This window comes from Oncorhynchus mykiss, chromosome 2 (assembly GCF_057628025.1).
Source record: "Oncorhynchus mykiss isolate SJ-2025 chromosome 2, ASM5762802v1, whole genome shotgun sequence".
Lineage (NCBI taxonomy): Eukaryota > Metazoa > Chordata > Actinopteri > Salmoniformes > Salmonidae > Oncorhynchus > Oncorhynchus mykiss.
In genome coordinates, this window is record NC_143023.1 from 7,289,666 (window position 1) to 7,304,364 (window position 14,699).

General features: G+C 44.0%; 2 protein-coding genes across 5 annotated transcripts; one reads left to right on the top strand and one right to left on the bottom strand.

The window, feature by feature from the left end:
* Positions 1 to 331: 331 nt before the first annotated feature.
* LOC110505816 (transmembrane protein 276) lies at positions 332 to 5,162 on the bottom strand. 2 transcript variants are annotated; one of them, XM_090186975.1, is made up of 3 exons: positions 5,087 to 5,162; positions 4,688 to 4,840; positions 332 to 4,528 (listed from the first exon to the last, which is right to left on the bottom strand). In XM_090186975.1, exons 2-3 carry the CDS (start codon positions 4,775 to 4,777, stop codon positions 3,989 to 3,991), a joined length of 630 nt encoding a protein of 209 aa, XP_090043101.1. In that variant the 5' UTR covers positions 4,778 to 4,840; positions 5,087 to 5,162; the 3' UTR covers positions 332 to 3,988. The 2 variants fall into 2 exon arrangements, with proteins under 2 accessions (XP_090043101.1, XP_090043107.1); XM_090186981.1 differs by lacking the exon at positions 5,087 to 5,162 and having other exon boundaries at positions 4,688 to 4,910.
* LOC149984795 (centrosomal protein of 72 kDa-like) lies at positions 5,150 to 14,285 on the top strand. 3 transcript variants are annotated; one of them, XM_090186895.1, is made up of 12 exons: positions 5,150 to 5,273; positions 5,564 to 5,691; positions 6,304 to 6,496; positions 6,620 to 6,734; positions 8,384 to 8,571; positions 8,899 to 9,108; positions 9,219 to 9,400; positions 9,596 to 9,689; positions 9,776 to 9,954; positions 10,102 to 10,228; positions 11,183 to 11,294; positions 11,708 to 14,285. In XM_090186895.1, exons 1-12 carry the CDS (start codon positions 5,201 to 5,203, stop codon positions 11,769 to 11,771), a joined length of 1,665 nt encoding a protein of 554 aa, XP_090043021.1. In that variant the 5' UTR covers positions 5,150 to 5,200; the 3' UTR covers positions 11,772 to 14,285. The 3 variants fall into 3 exon arrangements, with proteins under 3 accessions (XP_090043021.1, XP_090043025.1, XP_090043022.1); XM_090186899.1 differs by having other exon boundaries at positions 6,677 to 6,734; XM_090186896.1 differs by having other exon boundaries at positions 5,180 to 5,273; positions 5,567 to 5,691.
* Positions 14,286 to 14,699: the final 414 nt, after the last annotated feature.

Here is a 14,699-nt window from a genome sequence, read left to right on the forward strand (position 1 = left end):
TGCAGTGTCCACTCAGCGTCTCTATCCAATACAGAAATAAATTATTCCTTGGCTTTGAGGAGAAGAAAATCTTAATGCATTTTGGGATGCATCAAACTGAGCATCTATCTGACAACCAAATAGTCATTTATTCACAAGTTAATCACAAATACAACATAACTTACACAGAGGGTTAACCAATTAGCATCCCGAAATGCATCAAACTGAGCATCTATCTGACAATCAAATAGTCATTTATTCACAAGTTAATCAAAGTACATCACAAATACAACATAACTTACACAGTGGGTTAACCAATTAGCATCCCGAAATCAATGCACAATCCTCCAACTAGTATGGAATATCATTTTATTGGTCGGGTCCACATATTTAGCAGATATTAATGTGGTTGTAGTGAAGAGCTTGTGTTCCTAGTTCCAACAGTGGACTAATATCTAACAATACACACAAATCTAAAAGTAAAAAAATAAAATAAATTAATATTGAAATATTAGGACGAGTAATGTCGGAGTCCAGAGTATAAATGTATATATATATATATACAGTACCAGTCAAATGTTTGGACACACCTACTCATTCCAGGGTTTTTCTTTATTTTTGCTATTTTCTGCATTGTAGAATAAAAGTGAAGACATCACAACTATGAAAAAACACATATGGAATCATGTAGTAACCAAAAAAGTGATAAACAAATCTAAATATATTTTATAATTGAGATTCTTCAAATAGCCTCCCTTTGCTTTGATGACAGTTTTGCACAGTCTTGGCATTCCCTCAACCAGCTTCACCTGGAATGCTTTTCCAACAGTCTTGAAGGAGTTCCCACATAAGCTGAGCACTTGTTGGCTCCTTTTCTTTTACTCAGCGGTCCAACTCATCCCAAACCATCTCAATTTAGTTGCGGTCGGGTCAGGTCATCTGATGCAGCACTCCATCACTCTCCTTCTTGGTCAAATAGCCCTTACACAGCCTGGAGGTGTGTTGGGTCATTGTCCTGTCGAAAAACAAATGATAGTGGGACTAAGCGCAAACCCGATGGGATCGCGTATCACTGCAGAATGCTGTGGTAGCCACGCTGGTTAAATGTGCCTTGAATTCTAAATCACAGACAGTATCACCAGCAAAGCACCACCACACCTCCTCCTCCATGCTTCACAGTGGGAACCACACATGCGGATATAATTTGTTCACCTACTCTGTGTCTCACAAAGACACAGCGGTTGGAACCAAAAATGTCACATTTGGACTCATCAGACCAAAGGACAGATTTCCACTGGTCTAATGTCCATTGCTCGTGTTTCTTGGCCCAAGCAGGTCTCTTTTTCTTACTGGTGTCCATTAGTGGTGGTTTCTTTTCAGCAATTTGACCATGAAGGCCTGATACCCACAGTCTCCTCTGAACAGTTGATGTTGAGATGTGTCTATTACTTTGTAAAACATTTCTTTGGGATGCAATTTCTGAGGCTGGTAACTCTAATAAACTTATCCTCTGCAGCAGAGGTAACTGGGTCTTCCTTTCCCGTGGCAGTCCTCAGGTGAGACAGTTTCATCATAGTGATTTATGGTTTTTGCGACTGCACTTGAAGAAACTTTCAAAGTTCTTGAAATCATCCTGATTGACTGACCTTCATGTCTTAAAGTTAATAATGGACTGTCATTTATCTTTGCTTATTTGAGGGTTCTTGCCATAATATGGGCACACCTGTTCATTGAAATGCATTCCAGGTGACTACCTCATGAAGCTGTTTCAGAGAATGCCAAGAGTGTGCAAAGCTGTCATCAAGGCAAAGGGTGGCCACTTCACCTCATTTGCACAGACTGTATATAGACTTTTCTACTGTATTATTGGCTGAATGTTTTGTTTATTCCATGTGTAACTCTGTGTCGTTGTATCTGTCGAACTGCTTTGCTTTATCTTGGCCAGGTCGCAGTTGTAAATGAGAACTTGTTCTCAACTTGCCTACCTGGTTAAATAAAGGTGAAATGAAAATACATTTAAAAAACTTTGAAGAATCTAAAATCTAAAATATATTTTGATTTGTTTAACAATTTTATTTGGTTACTATATGATTCCATGTGTTATTTCAGAGTTTTGATGTCTTCACTATTATTCTACAATGTATAAAATAGTACCTATAAAGAAGAACCCTTCTTGTATAGACATTATGGACAGTATGTGGATATAATATGTAGTATATCTGAAGAATCAATGAATATAGATCCATAGTGTTAGTGGTGTGAACTCTGCAGATGTATCTAGTTAAATATCACTGTACACAGTAGCTATCTGCTGAGGCTTCAGAATGAACAGGATCCTGAATATGAGGGGACTTAGGGTCGCGTCCCAAATGGCACCCTATTCCCTTTATAGTGCACTACTTTTGACCAGGGCCCATATAGAGCTCTGGTCAAAAGAAATGTGGCTATATCGGGGATAGGGTGCCGTTTGGGACGCGGCCCGACTGTTTTGGTACCCCGGCCATGTACCCTGGCCAACTAAAGCTATCGGCTCTCAGACGTGTCCTTCCTGTCAATGACATTGGGTTCACAGTGAGCATAGTCTAGTACAAGCTGTTTGGTGCTCATCGTAGGACAAGACACTGAAGTCAAGCCAGCCCAGGTTCAACCAGAGTGTGCCCCAAAATGCCACCCTATTCCCAAAATGGGCTCTGATTAAAAGTAGTGCACTACATAGGGAGTAGGGTGATATTTGGGAGGCACACTCATAGACATAGACAGTAGTACATGTCTGGAATGCACTTCCATCCTCCTTATAGAGCCACCGTTGGGAGGATATTTTCACAGTGTAAGCAGAATATTTTATAGCCAATTGGTAATGACATTGTCCTGTAAATCAACATCCAGAGATGAATTAGACTTTCTAACATGCGGAGTGGAAGAGGTTGGGAGTATTAGTGACCCATGACAATCAGTACATACAAGCGTTAGATCCAAGCACTACTCCTTTTGTTGATACTTTAGCAAATCAATATTTTTGCACATAAAATGTTATTAACCTCTGTTACTAATATCATCAATAATGTTTACAGTTTTAGAATTAGACACCAGTGCTTCTTCGACTTGCATAGATGAAAGTACTAGGATAACAGAGCAGAGCTCCCTGGCCATGACAATAAGCTGAACAAGTAGAACAACGCCCTTGACAGTGCACATACACTGGCAACAGCCACCTGTCCCAATGGTGGATCATGTCACCTCCAAATTGGCAGAATGGCATCATTATATGGATCATCTCTTGGAAAGGTCATTGGCCAGTAGGAATTGGAAAGGTCATTGGCCAGTAGGAATTGGAAAGGTCATTGGCCAGTAGGAATTGGAAAGGTCATTGGCCAGTAGGAATTGGAAAGGTTATTGGCCAGTAGGAATTGGAAAGGTCATTGGCCAGTAGGAATTGGAAAGGTCATTGGCCAGTAGGAATTGGAAAGGTCATTGGCCAGTAGGAATTGGAAAGGTAATTGGCCAGTAGGAATTGGAAAGGTTATTGGCTACAGATCAAAGGCAAGCCACAGTGCTAGAATAAGTAGAACAAGCTTGCTCATTTTGATTGCACCCATGACTTTACCAGTCAAATCACCATGGTCAGAGGTTCCAGACCGTTCTATTCGTTCTACTTCTATGAGGCAAGGCACTGCAGGACAAAATAAATAGACCCTCCATCTGGTTCTCTTCTGTCAGCAGCTCTATGTGCACATCATGAGACCACATCAACTTAACAATCAGTCATTATCATGTGTGAGGGACTACTGAACTGTTCAGACAGTCAGTAACTGTTACAGTGATGTTACAGTTTCCCAAACTCCATGCTCGGGACTCCAAGGGGTGCACGTTTTGGGTTTTTCGCCCAAACACTACAAAGCTTGATGATTAGTTGATTATTTCAATCAGCGGTGTAGTGCTTAGGAAAGAAAGGAAACCCCGGGTCCTGAGGACTGAGTTTGGGGAAACCCTGACTTACAGTGGTAACAAGTTAAAATGGGGAGTCCAGGTCCTTCAGTTCCAACAGGTACTTGCTAAGTGCCTTCTCAGAGGCCCAGCACCCTACAGCCATGGAGCCCTTCAGGAGCCACTTAAGCAGTCCCACAGTGGCCCCTGGAGAGACAAGGGGAGCCAGAGTCTTGACCCCCACCATGGGGGCCACCATTTGGGGCAGGCTGAGGGCCACACTGCCCAGGGCCCCGACAGCGTTTCCCGCAAACAGACACACAGTGAGCGAGCAGGAGACGGCAGACAGCGCCAGACAGCGTGACATCAGCATCAACTCGTCCGCTGACAGCCAATCGCAGAGCACCGGGAGGAGAGCTGAGCCAATAAGGAGGATGTTGGCTGTGGTGCGGTCTTCGCTGAGCCACAGGAAGCCGAAGGAGAGCAGCGGTGGAGCCAGGACCTCGCCGGCCCACTCCAGGTCCCCCTGTACAGAGGTCAGGTATGGGCTGAAGGAGAGAGGCAGGGTGCAGAGGCCTGAGGAGAGACCGAGCAGAAAGAAACCCACTGCTGGAGCTCTGTGGTCCTACGAGAGAAAGAGGGAGACGAGGGAACAGTCAGGGTGAGGAGAAAGAACGAGTCATGACAATAATCAGTGGCAAAGGGGTTGAGAATGGTTTAATGGTACACAAAAGTTAGACTCAAGTGTCTCACTCAAGTGAACACCAATATATCCCAAAATTACCTTGAAGAGCTGATATGCTGTGTGCAGGGCAGAGACGGACAGTGTGACGTTGGAACATGCTGTGATCAACTCTGTCAGACAGCCTGCCATTGGACTTGACTCAAATCCAAAGCTACAGTTGGAGGATCACTCGGTTCATTTGATATGAAGAGACTGAGTGGGATTTGTGAAGGAGAATGAGTTTTCAGATATCTGCAAGTAAACTGTTGAAGACCATACCAAAGTTGAGAAAACACTGTTGAAAGTAAGCTAGTAGTCTTGTCTTGCACCATAGCTATGTGTACAGTGTTAACATTCTAAAAAGCTATGTTTCAGGTTAGTAGCCACGTTTAGAATGACCAAAGTCAAGACTGAAACTAATATGTGAGCTGAAAAATATCGGTTAACATTCAACCTTACCTGTCTCTGTTCCGCTTGTTTGAACACGTGAGACAAGCAGTACCAGGATGTGGGCGTTCCCAGACCGTAAACAACTGCGCATGCTCGGCTCGGCTTCCACCAAATTGGAAAAATATGGCGGCGCTGTTGACAACAGTAACAGAGCAGTGGATACGAGAGAAGCTACATCTAAATCACCATTGCCTTGGTAATATATTTGACACTTAAATTATAGCTTGTAAGTTGGTAGCCTAGATGTATGATTAGTTTGATTTAAAACCAGTTTTAAACTTCCATTAATAGCTAATTAACGCACAGAGACTTTGCTTAGTGCTAACGTTAGCTCGCCTGCTAGGCTAGCTGACAAAACAATGCTTTGAATTTGTCTGGCCACAGGTAGCTTATCTAGTGAAAGATGGACAACGTTACCATGGGTCTTCAACTACCCAACTACTCTACTTTGATTGCTGGCTACTAACATTCATGACCACTTTACAGCAGATGTGAGATCACTGAGCCTCCCAGGATCATACAAGGAGAAAATCAGACATCTGGGAATCTCACTAAAGAACTTTGTCCGTTTGAAAACCCTGAACCTCTCCTGTAATGCACTAATCTCTGTCGAGGTGAGATGTCTATCAACAGACAAATGTATATACAGTACATGGTGAAATGGTGACTGAAGTCTGAATGTGTAGATGTGTAGATCTGAGTCCGTCCACAATGGTACGCTATTACATATTATTCCCTATATAGTGCACTACTTCTAACCAGGGTTCTGGGCAAAAGTAGTTCACTATGTAGGGAATAGGGCACAATTTGGGACATAGACTGAATGTGTAAGTCACATTTGTTTGGGTGGGTATAATTTGTGGAACGTTCCAACAGGAATCTGGTTTCCAACAAACAACGCATAGTAATACAAAGTAACATGATCAAGTCACCTCGCTAACTAGCTGCCGAATAGGCATCAACTCACCACGTAGCTTATTCTTCATGTTTGTCCATAGGCTACCAGAGTGAGGACAGACATTTTTTGGAATAAGTGTGGTGATTTAAAAACTTAATGAAATAGCCCACTCCCTACCCGGTATCTTATTCTGCCTCTATACAACTTTATATGTGTTGTTTGTTGGCAACCTTGTTATTTACAAAGTTCTTGGAACAGATTCATGTTGGAACGTTCCACAAATTATCCCCCCCCCTATTTGTTTCTTTCTATGTTTGTTCATCTATAGGGGGTCCAACACTTGAAGAGGCTGGAGAGGCTGAACTTGTACTACAACAGCATTCCCTCCCTTCAGGAGGTCAAAGTGCTCTGGCAGCTGACTGCTCTGAGAGAGCTGGACCTGAGGCTCAACCCTCTGGCTAAAACAGATCCACACTACCGCCTGTACTTTGTGCACGCACTGTCCAACCTTCGCAGGCTTGGTACCTATAGCTACCATATTTTCATTGTGGGTCCGATTGGCTGTCCAATGACTTTGCTGTTAGATAGTTCTTCTTACCAATCTGACATTTGATGTTTGTTTTATATATATTTTTCTCCTGTAGATGACTGTCCAGTCAGGGACAGTGAGAGAAGAGCTTCAATCATGCATTTCTCCTCAGACTCTGTGCTCGGACCCCAACAGACGAGCTCCTCGGAGACAGACATCACTGACCAGAGGTACTGTACTCTACAGTGTTAGACATCACTGACCAGAGGTACTGTACTCTACAGTATTAGACAGGCATCACTGACCAGAGGTACTGTACTCTACAGTTTTAGACAGACATCACTGACCAGAGGTACTGTACTCTACAGTGTTAGACATCACTGACCAGAGGTACTGTACTCTACAGTATTAGACATCAATGACCAGAGGTACTGTACTCTACAGTATTAGACAGGCATCACTGACCAGAGGTACTGTACTCTACAGTTTTAGACAGACATCACTGACCAGAGGTACTGTACTCTACAGTGTTAGACAGACATCACTGACCAGAGGTACTGTACTCTACAGTATTAGACAGACATCACTGACCAGAGGTACTGTACTCTACAGTATTAGACATCAATGACCAGAGGTACTGTACTCTACAGTATTAGACAGGCATCACTGACCAGAGGTACTGTACTCTACAGTATTAGACAGGCATCACTGACCAGATGTACTGTACTCTACAGTATTAGACAGACATCACTGACCAGAGGTACTGTACTCTACAGTATTAGAAAGGCATCACCAGAGGTACTGTACTCTACAGTATTAGACAGACATCACTGACCAGAGGTACTGTACTCTACAGTATTAGACAGACATCACTGACCAGAGGTACTGTACTCTACAGTATTAGACAGGCATCACCAGAGGTACTGTACTCTACAGTATTAGACAGACATCACTGACCAGAGGTACTGTACTCTACAGTATTAGACAGACATCACTGACCAGAGGTACTGTACTCTACAGTATTAGACAGACATCACTGACCAGAGGTACTGTACTCTACAGTATTAGACAGACATCACTGACCAGAGGTACTGTACTCTACAGTATTAGACAGACATCACTGACCAGAGGTACTGTACTCTACAGTATTAGAAAGGCATCACCAGAGGTACTGTACTCTACAGTATTAGACAGACATCACTGACCAGAGGTACTGTACTCTACAGTATTAGACAGACATCACTGACCAGAGGTACTGTACTCTACAGTATTAGACAGACATCACTGACCAGAGGTACTGTACTCTACAGTATTAGACAGACATCACTGACCAGAGGTACTGTACTCTACAGTATTAGACAGACATCACTGACCAGAGGTACTGTACTCTACAGTATTAGACAGACATCACTGACCAGAGGTACTGTACTCTACAGTATTAGACAGGCATCACCAGAGGTACTGTACTCTACAGTATTAGACAGGCATCACTGACCAGAGGTACTGTACTCTACAGTATTAGACAGACATCACTGACCAGAGGTACTGTACTCTACAGTATTAGACAGGCATCACCAGAGGTATTGTACTCTACAGTGTTAGACAGACATCACTGACCAGAGGTACTGTACTCTACAGTGTTAATACACCAGATTGCTAATGTCAGGAGGTCTTGTCTGCATTAGATATTGATTTGTATTATTAGAAAACACCTGGAAAGACAAACTTCAGATTTAATTTAACTAGTAAGCTGTTCTTTATGTGGCATTGTTTCCAATAGTGGGTACAGTGACGTTACAGTGTTATAGATTGTATTATACAATATTGTTCTAGTAGTGCTATGTTATGACGTAATGCGTGTTTGGTTGGTGTGTTCCAGGGGCAGTAAGCTGAGAATGGCCTCAGTAAATCGCCTGGCCAAGAAGCTCTCTGTCCTGGATGACAACGATGACATAGTGTTGAACCTTGTCGCTAAGAGCAACTGGGACCAAAGTGAACCTCTGTTCCTGACTGGCTCCTCCCACAAGGAGCCAGAGTCCCAGCTCTATCATCAGATCAGAGAGGAGTGTGAGTTTATGTTGTTTGATCACAGAATAGTACATCATTTGTTTTACATTGACAAATGACAGTATGAAGTGGTGAGCGTGATGTACACCATGACTGTTAATGTAGGGACAGTCCACCAGGGGGAGACAAATGTTCTTATTTTTTCCCTAGGAACATGGGGAATTTTTGCTCATTTATGGCAAGATTTCAGAGATTTAGTCTTAATTGATTTCATTCAGTACTTGATGAATTGTATGTTTAACTAGTTACATTTATAGTCAACTTTTTTCAAGTGAGCAAACAAGCCTTCAGTATAAAATGTGATTATTTTATTTTCATTATGATCAGCTTGTCATTCCCAGTCCAATGGTCAACGTTTAAGAGAAGGATCTCGAAGGAAAGGTTCTTCCTCCTCGTTGAAAACGTCAGAGGGGCCGAGGGTAACCTTTAACCCCTGCATAGAGAAACACAGCGGGACTAGCTCTGGACGGGAGGAGCGAGAGAAACTCCCCAAACACCTGAGAGTCACAGCCAAGGGCCACTTCACCCCTCACCCTGGTGAGGTGACACTGAATATCCTCTCTGTCACCGCTGTCACACAAATCAGATGGCATGAATGGCCTAATACAACATTCTGAGTGTTTTGCACTGGCTTCCTCTTCCTTTAGATAAAGTTGACCAGCAGAAGTCTTCCTTAGTGAAGATCCGCCCCCCCAGTCCAAGAAGTCCCTGTCCCAGTAGATCTGATGCCACCAACCCCATCCTGCACCCTCCCAGACTGTCCTACCATAACACCCAGCAGACAGCAGGGGGCTCCACCTCACCACAGAAACAAGCCAAGCAACAGAAGGTGAGACGTTTCAGAGAGAGAACCCACTTATCCCTACCGTACCATTCATCCACCCTAGAGAAAACCCACCTATCCCTACAGTACCATTCATCCACCCTAGAGAAAACCCACCTATCCCTACAGTACCATTCATTATAGATCTTACTGTTCATTATAACCAGTCTTTTTTGTAATTGTATCAAATCTGTCTCCTAGGGAAGCTATAGGAAACCAATGGAGATGCTGCTGAGCCTAGTGAACAAGCACTGGACAGGGGAGAGGCCTCTGCACCATGACAACAACTTCCTCTGTGAGTATGAAACCCCCATGTACTGTGTAGCTTACCTGCTTAATGGAGAATCTGTCCCTAATAGTATGTATCTGACCTGCCTCCAGCTCAGGCAGTCCAGATCCTGTCCATGATGGAACGAGACGTCTCCAGTGGAGAAGCCGAGGTCAGGACGTTGAGAGGGAACGTTGAGGAGCTGAAGGAGCAGGCAGAGATACGAGACCAAGACCACAGGACAGAGACCCATAGACTAACTACACAGCTGGAGGAAGCACACATGTCTGTTGTAAGATTCAGACTGTTCAAAGCAGCATCTTCGATGATATTACCTCATGTTTGAAAAGGCATGAGACCCTGACTCCACAAAGAGTTAAGAATAAATGGATGGATGGAATTATCTTCAATGTCTGATTGATTGATTGATTGATTGCAGGACAGTTTGAATGAGCAGCTGAGGATACTATTGGAGGATAACGTCTCTCTACAGAAGCAGATGATCAGATTAGAGAAACAATATCTCAACTCTATGATGAAAAGTTCACCCAACACTGAGATATGTGGTGAGTGAAAAAGCAGCAGCTTTTTGATATTCCTGGTCAGTGGTCACTATACTGGGCAGAATCTGACCATGACGCAGAGCACGTGTAACCATGACGCAGAGCATGTGTAACCATGACATAGAGCACGTGTAACCATGACATAGAGCACGTGTAACCATGACATAGAGCACGTGTAACCATGACATAGAGCACGTGTAACCATGACATAGAGCACGTGTAACCGTGACATAGAGCACGTGTAACCGTGACATAGAGCACGTGTAACCGTGACATAGAGCACGTGTAACCGTGACATAGAGCACGTGTAACCGTGACATAGAGCACGTGTAACAGTGACATAGAGCACATGTAACCGTGACACAGAGCACGTGTAACCGTGACATAGAGCACGTGTAACCGTGACACAGAGCACGTGTAACCGAATGCAAGATGTTCCATAAATCTCTTAAGATTGGTACAAGTTAAACATGCATATCTCAAGGCGGTGTTCACCACGTGACGGATTGGATTGGATTTCAGTCTGTTGTTATATCCGTTGATGTTGCAAGTCAATGTGCATTTGTATTGCTGAAGCGTTAGCATCATGTGCTAAACGTGGCCCATGTGAATCTGTATTGCTGCTAGCATCATGTGCTAACTAACTGTGGTCCATGTAGATCTGTATTGCTGCTAGCATCATGTGCTAACTAACTGTGGTCCATGTAGATCTGTATTGCTGCTAGCATCATGTGCTAACTAACTGTGGTCCATGTGGATCTGTATTGCTGCTAGCATCATGTGCTAATTAACTGTGGCCCATGTGGATCTGTATTGATGCTAGCTTCATGTTCTAACCGTGGCCCATGTGGAGCTGTATTTCTGTTAGCTTCATGTGCTAACCGTGGCCCATGTGGATCTGTATTGCTGCTAGCTTCATGTGCTAACTAACTGTGGTCCATGTGTTCTTCTCTCCAGAGAAACAGGCAGAGGTGGATGAGCTGAGGAAGAAGGTATCAGAGCTGAGGGAGAAGGTTGAGGAGGGGGAAAGAGTCAAGGAGCTGGCAGGTATGCTGCAGGAGAACCATAGGTAAGCACACACTACACTACACTATGTCCAGTACCACCTGGTGCTAAGATAATACACTACACTATGTCCAGTACCACCTGGTGCTAAGATACTACACTATGTCCAGTACCACCTGGTGCCAAGATACTACACTATGTCCAGCACCACCTGGTGCTAAGATACTACACTACACTATGTCTAGTACCACCTGGTGCTAAGAAAAACATTCAACCACTCTAGGGACAATAAAAGTCCTTGACTCTTGGGATAATACAAATCTTAACACGGTCTGACTAAAAGCAACCTAATGAGATATTCATTACAGGAGATGCCAGATTATTTGTTCTAGTATAAAGATAAAAGACCAGACCCCAATGGGTGAAGAAAGTGCTTTTTAGTGTTTGTGACTAAATGGTGTTGTGTTTGTGCTTCAGGTCACTGGTTGCAACTAATGAGCATTTGCTGAGTGAATTGGAGAGGACTGGGAGACGGCTCTGAGTAGGAGAGGGAGGGGCAGCTACACGTCACAACTACAACAACTAGAGAGAACTGGAGGAGACTAGGAGACGGCTCTGAGGAGCTACACGTCACAACTACAACAACTAGAGAACTGGAGGAGACTAGGAGACGGCTCTGAGGAGCTACACATCACAACTACAACAACTAGAGAACTGGAGGAGACTAGGAGACAGCTCTGAGGAGCTACACATCACAACAACTAGAGAACTGGAGGAGACTAGGAGACGGCTCTGAGGAGCTACACGTCACAACTACAACAACTAGAGAACTGGAGGAGACTAGGAGACGACTCTGAGGAGCTACACGTCACAACTACAACAACTAGAGAGAACTGGAGGAGACTAGGAGACGGCTCTGAGGAGCTACACGTCACAACTACAACAACTAGAGAACTGGAGGAGACTAGGAGACGACTCTGAGGAGCTACACATCACAACAACTAGAGAGAACTGGAGGAGACTAGGAGACGGCTCTGAGGGGTACACGTCACAACTACAACAACTAGAGAGAACTGGAGGAGACTAGGAGACGACTCTGAGGAGCTACACGTCACAACTACAACAACTAGAGAACTGGAGGAGACTAGGAGACGGCTCTGAGGAGCTACACATCACAACAACTAGAGAGAACTGGAGGAGACTAGGAGACGGCTCTGAGGAGCTACACATCACAACAACTAGAGAGAACTGGAGGAGACTAGGAGACGACTCTGAGGAGCTACACGTCACAACTACAACAACTAGAGAACTGGAGGAGACTAGGAGACGACTCTGAGGAGCTACACGTCACAACTACAACAACTAGAGAGAACTGGAGGAGACTAGGAGACGGCTCTGAGGAGCTACACATCACAACTACAACAACTAGAGAACTGGAGGAGACTAGGAGACGGCTCTGAGGAGCTACACATCACAACAACTAGAGAGAACTGGAGGAGACTAGGAGACTACTCTGAGGAGCTACACATCACAACAACTAGAGAGAACTGGAGGAGACTAGGAGACGGCTCTGAGGAGCTACACGTCACAACTACAACAACTAGAGAGAACTGGAGGAGACTAGGAGACGGCTCTGAGGAGCTACACGTCACAACTACAACAACTAGAGAGAACTGGAGGAGACTAGGAGACGGCTCTGAGGAGCTACACGTCACAACTACAACAACTAGAGAACTGGAGGAGACTAGGAGACGGCTCTGAGGAGCTACACATCACAACAACTAGAGAGAACTGGAGGAGACTAGGAGACTACTCTGAGGAGCTACACATCACAACAACTAGAGAGAACTGGAGGAGACTAGGAGACGACTCTGAGGAGCTACACGTCACAACTACAACAACTAGAGAGAACTGGAGGAGACTAGGAGACGGCTCTGAGGAGCTACACATCACAACAACTAGAGAGAACTGGAGGAGACTAGGAGACGTGTAGCTCCTCAGAGACGTCACAACTACAACAACTAGCAGGCCCACAACTACAACACCAGGGCCACATTCCGTAGGTAAACGTTATGGAACATTGCAAATAGAAATGTCATGAATAGAGCCAATTCCTTACTCTACATGATGTCAGAGAGGAATGTTTGTTCTACATTTCTATCTGAACGTTCCAGAACGTTGTCCTGCTGAACGAGCACCAGCACCAGATTCTCTTATTTTAGCTCTATATACACTGCTGCCAACATTTACACTGTTCTTCTGATGCTCCGGGATGAATGTTGAGCAGGTAAACTGGTCTCTAACTCTGATCTCATTTTATACTTCTGTGAATCGACATGGTTTTACTGTGTCCACACCTTTACACTGTTCCTGACTGACTGTATCCACACCTTTACACTGTTCCTGACTGACTGTATCCACACCTTTACACTGTTCCTGACTGACTGTATCCACACCTTTACACTGTTCCTGACTGACTGTATCCACACCTTTACACTGTTCCTTACTGACTGTATCCACACCTTTACACTGTTCCTGACTGACTGTATCCACACCTTTACACTGTTCCTTACTGACTGTATCCACACCTTTACACTGTTCCTTACTGACTGTATCCACACCTTTACACTGTTCCTTACTGACTGTATCCACACCTTTACACTGTTCCTGACTGACTGTATCCACACCTTTACACTGTTCCTTACTGACTGTATCCACACCTTTACACTGTTCCTTACTGACTGTATCCACACCTTTACACTGTTCCTTACTGACTGTATCCACACCTTTACACTGTTCCTTACTGACTGTATCCACACCTTTACACTGTTCCTTACTGACTGTATCCACACCTTTACACTGTTCCTGACTGACTGTATCCACACCTTTACACTGTTCCTTACTGACTGTATCCACACCTTTATACTGTTCCTTACTGACTGTATCCACACCTTTACACTGTTCCTTACTGACTGTATCCACACCTTTACACTGCACATTGAATCTCAATATTTATGACTCTAGACATGTTTAAATGATAAAGTATTTATTGTGTTCACACTGTTTCTGCCTCTGTGTTTATGGAAACTGAAGTGGGGAAATGGCTTCTTCACTAAACACAATGCTGCTTGAGGTCAGTTCTAGCAAGTAAAGCCTGTCTTGGTAGAACATATTGTGGGGATAATATATTAACATATTAATGAGGAGAGAACAGGCATGGTGTTCATCACAAATGGCACCCTATTCCCTATAAAATTGTATGGAAGGATTCCGTCCAGACGGGATGTAATAACATACAACTGATCCTCTCCATAAGTCATCAGATCAGTAGAGGAGACAACTGATCCTCTCAATAAGATATCAGATCAGTAGAGGAGACAACTGATCCTCTCAATAAGATATCAGATCAGTAGAGGAGACAACTGATCCTCTCAATAAGTAATCAGATCAGTAGAGGAGACAGCTGATC

What these genes read in the sequence shown, in the direction of transcription:
- LOC110505816 (XM_090186975.1), bottom strand. Translation starts at nt 4,777, where the DNA reads ATGGCAGGCTGTCTGACAGAGTTGATCACAGCATGTTCCAACGTCACA. An exon ending in CAGCATATCAGCTCTTCAAG is followed by an intron (nt 4,529 to 4,687) that starts GTAATTTTGGGA and finishes TTTCTCTCGTAG; the next exon opens with GACCACAGAGCTCCAGCAGT.
- LOC149984795 (XM_090186895.1), top strand. Translation starts at nt 5,201, where the DNA reads ATGGCGGCGCTGTTGACAACAGTAACAGAGCAGTGGATACGAGAGAAG. An exon ending in TCTAAATCACCATTGCCTTG is followed by an intron (nt 5,274 to 5,563) that starts GTAATATATTTG and finishes ACCACTTTACAG; the next exon opens with CAGATGTGAGATCACTGAGC. An exon ending in CCATGACAACAACTTCCTCT is followed by an intron (nt 9,690 to 9,775) that starts GTGAGTATGAAA and finishes ACCTGCCTCCAG; the next exon opens with CTCAGGCAGTCCAGATCCTG.